Genomic DNA, 9934 nt, shown 5'->3' with positions numbered 1-9934 from the left:
GTTACCAGGGTATGTGTAACCCCGTTACACTCTCCCCCATTAAGATTGAGAACATTTATAGTTCCACTCGATTATTGCTCCAACAAGGCTTGCGTGTCCGTTAGACACTGCGTTGGAACGAAACGACTTCCGTGACCAATGAGCCCTGTGTCAATGCCACCGATGTCTCCAAGTCTCGCTGGTTCTGACAGCGTTCACGCAGTGAAGAAAGTTTTTGGTGCCGTTGCGCCCATCGCTCAAAGGGCGTTTCGTCATCTGTAGCGCTATCGCCAGGGGCGAGCACTACAGGTATTATCCGCATTGCGGGAACACGAGAGCCACCTCGTTGAGCATGCGATAAGCTTTCAACAGAAATTCTTGTGGAACCAAGAATCGAGCTCGAACAGCTTTCCGTTCGGCAAGATCATTTTCCTTAATGGCCGAGGGTCCAATGATGTGGAGGCGTAACGATCGAGTTACTACGTCCTTCGCTTTCACAGAGGGATCCGCCGGGCGGAAGCCATATTCCACACGAGGGTCGATGACTGGCCTTGAATGGGCGCGAATCAGAGCCGCCTTATGGGCAGCTTCCAGCTCATGCCCATCTCGTGTGACACACACACCTGCTACCAGGGTACGTGTAACCCAGTTACACAATGAGTGCATACACATGATTCGGTACGTGTCGTTACGCTTGATATCTGGATAAATCGATCGATAGACTCTCATAAATATTAACGTAGAATGAATTTGAAAAGTAGTCTTTTATGAGCAATATCTCTCTCCGTTTTTAGACGTGGCCAACACCACATTAGTCGTACTTAACGAGCTCTCACGCCTCCACCCACACCAAGAAGCACAAGGCTCTGGAGGGGCGAATATAGACATGGACAGCAAAACAGCAGCGGACGATGCCACGGAGCGCAAAAAGGCACTTCTAGTGTACAAGAGCAACCTCCAGTCCGTCTCGGATGATGATGATGAAGCCTCAGATGATGAGGATTCGGCATCCTTACAAAGTGATGCGGTGGTTTCTCCTTTTTTTTCAAGAAGCGATGACCGCAACATGGAAGCACCTGGAAGCTTGGCGGTGGAAGAAAATGACGAGGGGGAAGAAGGTGGCGTGCAAGTAGAGAAGGATGACGATGAGTTCTTAAACGTTCCATCCGATGACGACCTTGACAGCACAGCCACGCCGAGGCGCTCTGAAACTGACGAAGACGACGAAGATTTGCTTAAGAGTGCAGATTTCTCGAGCGCGCTTTCTTCACGTTTGTACAAGGGAGAAAATCAGAAGAAGACGCATGGGCACAGCGAGACAGACTCGGCGTCGGAAAAGGCCGTTATATACGTGCCCTCACCCAGTCCTAGTAATAACGTGGATGATTCGACGCCATTGAAACTTAAATCAGGCACATCGAATGTGGGTGCAATCATCGCCACACGTCGCCGCACTGTTGCACGCAAAGAATGCGAAGTATGCCATGAACCGCGCAATGGGCGACGAGCACTCCTGTGCCAACAGTGCAAGTGCATGTACCACTCGAGTTGCTTTCGTCGACAACATCCAAAGTTAGTACCGAGCACCACACGCCAATGGTCTTGTCCAGATTGTGAGCCAGCTGCTACAATTTCAACGACTGATAAATCTCCTGGTAGTACACCCAGCAAGCAGCGAAGTGATTCGTCTGCGAAAAACCGCAGTAGTCGTAGTGCCAAGTCTTCCTTCACAATTCGAGGCAAAAGTGAGGGTGATGAAAGATCAGGAACAGCAGGGGATGGAAATAGTCCCGCTTCAGAGATAGAAATACAGCGTGTGACGGATCTAGCTTTGCGTGGCGGTAATAACATCAATACCACAATTTTGGATCAGACTGGAGAAATGCTGGTTATCACACAAAATCTTTCAAGGGAGTTGATTGATGTCATGGGCCCGTACTGGCTCGGAAATGCTAGAGATCTCAGGCATGATAAGAGTGATAAGAATGGTGATGAGAGACTTAGTACGAACAACAATGATGTGAAGTGTGAGCAACAACAACAGCAGCAACAGGATACGGGTACGCCCCCTCCACCTCCACCTCCTTTTCTACTGGTTCCAACATCGTCACTTGCACATGCTTCTACTGCTGCTTCTTCACAGATTGTTGCAACGAACGATGGAATCGCCACTGCAATAATTAAAGCTTCAGACAAAGATCATCTGCTACGTCGAGTATACAATGATTTGGATACTTTGAAGCGGTTGCTTGAGCAGCTGCAAGTTGCAGGCATTCAGTTTGAGATTGACCTCATCAAGGAGATCAAAGCCATTCCCAATCAAGATTGTAAAACAGCATCTAGTGGTAGTAAGAAGCAGGGAACAGGAACAGCTGGTCGATCTGCATCGGGCTCAAAGGGAAAAAGTGGTGCGAGCCGCTTGTATTCATCGAAGCAGATTCAGAAATTGGAAGAATGGTACCAGCGATCTTCGCGACCAGAGTCTAGTGAGATCCACTCGATGTACCGCATTATCAATTGTCCAGATTACGCGGATTCAGAGTTACAGCCAGAAGGTATATCAGTGAAACAGATACGCATTTGGTTTGACAATAGGCGTGCTAAGGAACGTCTAGACTACATGCGCTTAAAAATGAAGGACATATCAACTACGGACATGGATGCTGACAGTGTCAAGAAGATGAAAGCCGCTTATATTGACGAGGCAAAGGAAGTACTCGAGGCTCGAGTGTCAAGAATGCGCGACAATGGTCAGGGCTCGAGTAATGTCGTGGATGAAGCCGACATGGCTTTGATCGCAAATATCGCTGACCATCCCATACATGGTCGGACTATGAACTCGATTTTGTCTGAAACAGGAAATAAAACCACTATTTTGGAAGGCACTAGCAAAGATGGAAGCGAAAAGCCTTCTGTTTCTGGTGGACCCAGCGCTTCAAAAAAGCGCATTCGAATTGATTACGTCGCTTCTGTGAGAAAGGCGATTAAGGATGCTCGTGACGCTGGCAAAAATGAAGAAGAAATGAAAGCATTACGCACTGCAGCAATTGAGCGTGCACGAGAGAGACTGCATGTTCCATTTAAGAACGCTCGCACTGGGCCATTTAAGCCTCTGGGCAAAGAGGAATTATCACACATCAAGATGAAATTGTTAAAGCTGCTTGAAGAAGACGCACCTGCTGAGGAACTTACTGATATAATTGAATTGCTACTCTCGCTTCTCATTCCGCGCGCCGTTCTGATCGAGTCAGATATGCAGCGTCAATTAGATTTAGTGCTGCTAGCTCACAAAGATAACAAAGAGCTTGTGCGGCAAACAAAAAAACTGCAAGAAGAATTCAGATCAACGGTGGAAAACGGGGATATACCGAGCGTAATGACTGCGAGTGCCGAAGACAGGAACAGTAAGAAAAGACGAAAAGAAAAAGCGCGATCACTACTGCTCAATTTAGACACAGAATCTTTACCAGGAACTCCAGTGTCATCGCCAAACTCGGGTCCGACCCCTTCGCCGGAGTCGCGGCGACCGCGTGTCAAATTCTCGCTGGCTCAACTCGTGAAACTCGAAAAGTATTTTCACAAAGAAGACACACCTAGCAAAAAAAAGTTAGATAAAATCGCAGCGCGGCTGAATGGAATTGCGTCATCGGACCCATCAAGTGATGTGGCTCAGAGGTCGATTGATTACAAGCAGATTCGATGCTGGTTCTATAAGCGGCGATCAGCGAATCAGCCACCTCAGGCGCTAAGTGGTGCGGATCTGCACATCAACGACGTTGCTTCGAGCTCGTCGAGCTCAAGCGACACCGAGTCAGACAACGATAGCAAATCCGACAAAGTGTCTAAGTCACGCTCGAAGTCTAAGCCGAAAGCTCAAAACCAAATTCTTGGGGCAAAGCGTAAAGCGCTTGAAAGTGACGATAAAACCTGCATCAAGCGATACAAACAAGAAAATTTTAACGCTCAGTCTGTAGAAAATGACCTGGCGACAACAGAGTCAACAAGCTTGCTCTCTATGAAAAGCGACGAAGGTTTCACGAGCAGTACTCAAGCTGGGCGATTTTTCAACGTGAAGCAGCTTGCTACAATAATTGAAGAGTATGAAAAGAATCCGCGACCAACAGCGGCTCGACTGGAAGAACTGCAGAAGGTTTTAAATCGAGATGATCATACGGATGAACACTCTGTAGACGAACTTGGCGTCACAAAGCAAGAAATCAAGATGTGGTTTTCAAACCGCCGTGCCAAGGAGCGTCTTGATCTAATTAATATGAAAATTAAAGAAACGCGAGCAGGAATTCTGTTGAGTGCATGCTCAGAGTCAGAGGGCGACGAAAATGAAAGTCACGTAAGCCCACCTGCCAGAGATGCGTTTGGTGCTAGGCAACCATTTCTTACCCCTGAGGAGGCAAAGGAATGAACGTTGAGTAGTCTCTTTTAATTAAAGTCTGATTTTTTTCCACAATGTTTTGTCGGTACAACTTGCTAGCTATAACTAAAATTGTGGCTCATTCAGCCGAGGCCGACCGAGCTCCTCAATTGCAACAGGTAGCGCGACTGTGTTGACCAGTTTGACTAACCGGAAGGAGGACTCGATAGAAGAAATGCACTGCTTTAGCGAATTCCGTAAAATCAGGTCATTGACTGTGTCGAGATGGCGCAACAATGGGAACAGCCCACCATACTGTGTAAGCAAGTGCACTGCCAATTCATCGGTCACATGATCAACTCTCGGTATTTTCTTCCATTGATGACCGCACAGAGCGTGAAAATCGGGAAGCAACTTTGGGTGCAATCTAAACCTCCCACGCACGTTTCGCTCGCGGACATACCGTTGTCTTGATGGTTGGTAGATCTCGACAATGGTAGCAGGCAAAATATCATGATCATTTAAAGTGCTTTCCGTGGTTTCTAATTTTGCCACTTCGCTGATACCATCATGCACGAGTTGCAAAAAGTCGTTGTCGTTTGAAATGAGGAGTACGTCGAAGCCATAAGCCGTGTACTGCGTCGAGTAGGAGGCAATAATGTCATCCGCCTCCATACTCTGGCGCTCAATACAGTTGACGCCGGCTGCTGTTAAAGCTTCTTTCGCATAAGAAAACTGTGTTACCAGTGAATATGGCGTTGTTGGTCGATCCTTCTTGTAGTCCGGCTGGATGATGCTCCTGATGGAGCGCTGTTTCGAATCAAAGACAACGAGTATGTGCTCGGGACAATGTGTCTTGTCCATTCGCCGCAAGAGACGTAGGAGGCCATCGACCGCTTCATTTTTGACTTGGCCACTTCGCATTTAAATAAAGTTAGAGAAATGAATCACACGAATTACGAAAGTTACGCACTTTGTAATGGTGGACATCTGATTGTAAAAATGATAGAGCACATTATTGCCATCAACTAGGAGACTTTTCTTTCGTAAGTCAGTTTTTTGCTTAATCGTTGTTGTAGCCGTTGCAAGCAAGCGCCGCCCGATTCTGACATTAAAAGCAGCCACACGATGTGCATCTATCATAAATCTCTGAAAGAATGAACGCAATCTATTCGAACTTAAGTTGGACTTCTTGTCATCATCAGGTCACATCTGCCCAGCCGTGACATACTTCCCTTTTTATGCATCCCGGCGAATTCTATTATGTCTAAAATACTCGAATTTCGTGCGTATGCAGAGTGGCCGAACGTACATGGTTATTGTTTCCTCCTCATGTCACGTCGCTCGAAAAATTCACTTACCGAGTGCTTATCAGCTCTGCGATTGCACAAGGAGAATTTTCGTTTATCCAGCCAGAAATATTGATACAGGCGAGGCTTTTGAGTTGAAAAAATATTATGCCAGACAGACAAACAAGTGCAGCTGGCCGAGCAGATAAGGCTTTCACGCACCCGAACATCATGCCGCTAGCTGATTACGCTGTTTTATCCACTGAAGATGAAGCGCTTGAGTATTGTTTGCGGTTCCTATATTTGGAAGCGCTTGAGCTCTTGCTGATGATTGCAAGAGCATATGAGTTTGTGTTGACCTGAACTTTTACTATCGAAGATAGATTGGAACATTACGCAATCTGATAAATACTGCAATAAGTATTAACTGTACAATACTTTGGGTTCGCCACTTCGTTATGACAAGTTGCAACAATTTTATGACAGAAAGACGTGCGATTTCCTGAAGCTCACATTCTGGACATTTTTCTCCAGATCTGTCGAGCTGTAACAAACAGAACTGCACGTAAATGCACCACCACTTGCACATCGCGATATGAAGGTATCAGTCATTTAATCAGTGCTTGCGTCATTGTTTGTCTCCGCCGGAAATTCTCATGCTGTTCGCCAAAGGAGAGCACGGCTGACGTTATAGATCCATTGTTTATCTGGCGCCAGGTAAGGCAGCAGAGCTTACACATGTTGCACAAATGCGCTTGGCTCAAACGTTTTCCGACCCCAGAACTTTACGAGGTACCAGCCCATTAGCACTTTACCAGCGCCACCGACGTGTGGTCACTAGGCTGCTTGCTTTTACGCAATGACATTCGGATTCGCCATTTGAATGCTCTTTTTACAATTTGGGTGTCGTGCGCGTCGTGGAGTGCATATTCCTAGTAGACACCGGTCCGATTAAATTCTCAAAAAACTGTTTTTTACTCATCAAAGTTTTGCGAAATAATACAGTGGGCCTTTTGCACTCTAAGGTGAGGTGTGCAGGTGCTGAACGAGGTAATTGGTTGTTGTGTTTGGTGCAGATGGATTTTGAAGCAAGATGCTACATTGCGACCAACCGTATCTGATATAATTGAGCGGCTGCTTAACTCGACGATGAATGAAATCTTTGTTCAAGGTGCGTGGTAATATGTTCGTGGCATATTAGCACCAGATTTATGGTCAAACGGATTGCCTTATTTACTGTGTGAATGACAATATCAACATTGTTTGGCGGTGCGACCGCGGTGCAAAAGCGACAATACTTAATTCACTGCGTTTGCGTCAAACAATGCGGTTCATGGTGATCAAGCTTTTTTTGTGTAACAGATTCCCCTGAAGTGGGAGATTGTAGTTGATAATTGATCGTTTTGCTTGTATAAAGTTTCGTATCAAAATTGATATTTATTTCTCGATGAAATGATAAATGTGCTTACAAGACGTGCAATAGCAAAATGCAGATTTCAAAGCACGAAAGCGTGTACATTAGAAATATATTCAACGCAATCACTCTATAGACAGCAATTTATACGCGGGAACAGGTTGGTAGAATTTGTAATCCTAACGACGGCATCGTACCACCGCTGCAGAGATTAACTAAATCATTAAAATCTTAAAGCGGATGCAAACATACTCCGCGTTCACTATGGGTTGCATGTTTCGTAGCGGGATCTCGCTTTAATTAGCCGCATTGTACTGACAACCCTCTGGACTGACTCTTGTAGATGATCGGCTCCAAATCGACGATTCAGTTACTGAGGCCCCTCAGGCAAAAGTTAGCATCCAACGAGTGATCGAAAATTTTACAGTCAAACATGCCAAATGGAAAGGCGTGCGATCTGCAAATGCAAATGCTGAAGGTGCTGGCCATGCGAGGATCTCTTCTTGTCAATACCGCTCAGGCAAGGCGGCATCAATTTTTTTTGGAGCGGTTTGCGACTCGGAGCGATCGCCAGGGTCATAACCAATATTCGACAAGGTAACGGAGATACAATTATTTCGATAACTCATGGGAGTTTGTCTTCTGACTGTGACAAATCAAACGGTTGTTGATGCTACTTTTAATTAAGCACATACTCTGTTAGGCAAGCGAGAGAGTCATGTAGCATAACGCACTGCAGAGAAGGGTGCCATGTTAAAATATTGGAACTTGACCATAAGCTGTGTCACATCAGTATGAGCATAGTTGTTTCACTGTAAGACCAAGCAGGGAATTCGCTAGATCTGATGTCGATGTCTCGTGTCGACTTTTGTAATTTTTAGAAAAGTCCCCAATGACCAATTTTTTCATGTAATTCATGTTGCAGTCACCAGGATGCAATTCTCGTAGAATGTACCGACTGTCATTGCTACAGCGAATTAACCCCAACAGATGGTCCAGAGGAGTTGCGATATATTAAGTAAAAAGCGCTTAAGAAATGAGTCTTACTTACGCGTTTCGCTCTAACACTGCTCCTTGGAATTTCCGTTGTGGATGTATAGTCGTGGTTATGCAAAAGCGCATCCACCACCACATTCAGCCGACCCGGCGTTTACCCTAGCTAAATTTATAAACGGCAAAGAGGGATAGTAGTCTTGCAACTCTGTGGGGACGATGGCACTATGCGCAACGATACCTGATCTGTATAGATTACATGTTGCTTAGAGCCAGGCAGGTGCATTCTAAACTAGACGAGAGCATACTTCACCACATGTAGCCCTTGGTATTTACTATTTAGTACTTTTTTGCCGCTTTAAGCCGACATATTACGCGTTTTTTGCTCATTGGCATCTGCTTAGAGGATAGTCTATTATAAAGGCTGCGATGTCACAGGCGACATGGGTCGTCCGACCTGGATTTGGAAGCGCCAGAATCGGAATACTCATGAAGTTTTTCTCTATTGCGTTACGGTTCGCTTTTTTGCCGTACCCTAAACCTAGCATTTGTTTTAAAGCGATTAACGAGATGTCGTGCCATGTCGGCATAATGGGCTGTATTTGTGCAAGTGGTGGGTCAATCCAAGCTACTTCTTCAAGTTGAGGCACTGGCCGATCTCAATGACAGTTATCGTTGCGGGATCTTCCCGCAGGTACTTCTTTCTAATGAGTAACCCAGACAAGCAAATCTAACGGCGCCAAAGACACACTTTTCATATCGGCAAAAACCTTATACTTGACCAACATGCACCCCATTGCAATGATTCATATTCTAGGGATAGCTTTTAAAGCTGAATAAGATTCTTTGCCTGATGTAATACATAATGCCTTAATCCTGTTGAACTACTCCAGTCACTCCATTAATGAGCGAGAACACTTTCTCAACACCTATCGGCGAAGCTACCCTGTTTCACGTGTTGAACTATCGAGCCTTTTCCAGCGCTTTGAAGTGCCAGAGATGCTGATGTTGACCACCAATATTATTATTGCTGTGAGTCCTACCTTTTTAGAGATAGCAGAATCGTGTAGGGCCGGGCCTCATTGACCTCGACCTACCATGAAGTACAATTGAGCCAAGCTACTTCCTAGTAAATACCCTGCGCCCACTACGACCCGTCAGCATTCCGCAAGAGGGTTGTTGATACGCCTGCGTGGGTGCCTACCCTCCAAACTTCCAAGAGAGAAGGTGACATGCAGACGATCAATATGCCACAAATGCAATATCTTCAGGCACATTGGCGTTGCTTTTTAGCCAGAAGATCGCTCTCTTTCTTTGCAAACTTGCCGAAGTCCATCACCTCTAGCGCGCTCATATTCCTTCCCTCTCACTTTCTGTACCCCAAGCAGCCCTCACGTCATGAAAATTTGTGCCCCGCAATCAATACAAAATAGGCGCATTTTTAGAAGAGGTTGCATGGGCGCCTCAGATCTCGGTGCGACCACCTCCACATCCCAACGAGGTCACATATCACCGTTAGCGTGCGCGGAGCGCGACGCTCGGGCTTATCGAGCCTAGGAGTTACATCCTTCGATGCCGCGGAGACACGGTCCTGCATGACACCGTGTACGGGAGATGAAGCTGGGCTCTGCCGACTACGACTCTGACATTCCTGTTCCCAGTGTGGAATGACGAGGAAGGCGAGCCGTGCCAACGGCGTGAGACGAGCCCTTCTCGCACCTTGCGGGTCTCATGTCCGTTTCCTGACCTCATATCACCTGAGCGACGTGGTGTCATCACCAATGACCTCGGTGAGGCACAGTATATATATTTAGGAAAATCTAAACATTTAAAACTTGGCGGCTTTGCCGCAGATAAAAATAAATAAAAATCAGTTTTGAATGAGTTAAC

The 9934-nt window shown here is 46.0% G+C and overlaps 3 protein-coding genes across 3 annotated transcripts; 1 reads left to right on the top strand and 2 right to left on the bottom strand.

Moving 5' to 3' along the window:
* Positions 1-865: 865 nt before the first annotated feature.
* PHALS_12342 (ptype atpase) lies at positions 866-4399 on the top strand (the record flags this gene model as incomplete). Its single annotated transcript, XM_024727872.1, has 1 exon — positions 866-4399. The coding sequence occupies one exon, from the start codon at positions 866-868 to the stop codon at positions 4397-4399; it is 3534 nt and encodes a 1177-aa protein (XP_024578405.1).
* Positions 4400-4474: 75 nt separating this feature from the next.
* Positions 4475-5491, bottom strand: PHALS_12341 (dna polymerase i; the record flags this gene model as incomplete). Its single annotated transcript, XM_024727871.1, has 2 exons — positions 4475-5264; positions 5322-5491. The coding sequence occupies 2 exons, from the start codon at positions 5489-5491 to the stop codon at positions 4475-4477; spliced, it is 960 nt and encodes a 319-aa protein (XP_024578404.1).
* Positions 5492-5494: 3 nt separating this feature from the next.
* PHALS_14587 (uncharacterized protein) lies at positions 5495-7085 on the bottom strand. Its single transcript, XM_036407507.1, has one exon. It carries the CDS (start codon positions 6224-6226, stop codon positions 6008-6010), a length of 219 nt encoding a protein of 72 aa, XP_036263203.1. The 5' UTR covers positions 6227-7085; the 3' UTR covers positions 5495-6007.
* Positions 7086-9934: the final 2849 nt, after the last annotated feature.

This window comes from Plasmopara halstedii (assembly GCF_900000015.1).
Source record: "Plasmopara halstedii genome assembly, contig: Scaffold_614, whole genome shotgun sequence".
Classification (NCBI taxonomy): domain Eukaryota; phylum Oomycota; class Peronosporomycetes; order Peronosporales; family Peronosporaceae; genus Plasmopara; species Plasmopara halstedii.
This window is presented reverse-complemented; position numbering and strand designations above follow the sequence as displayed.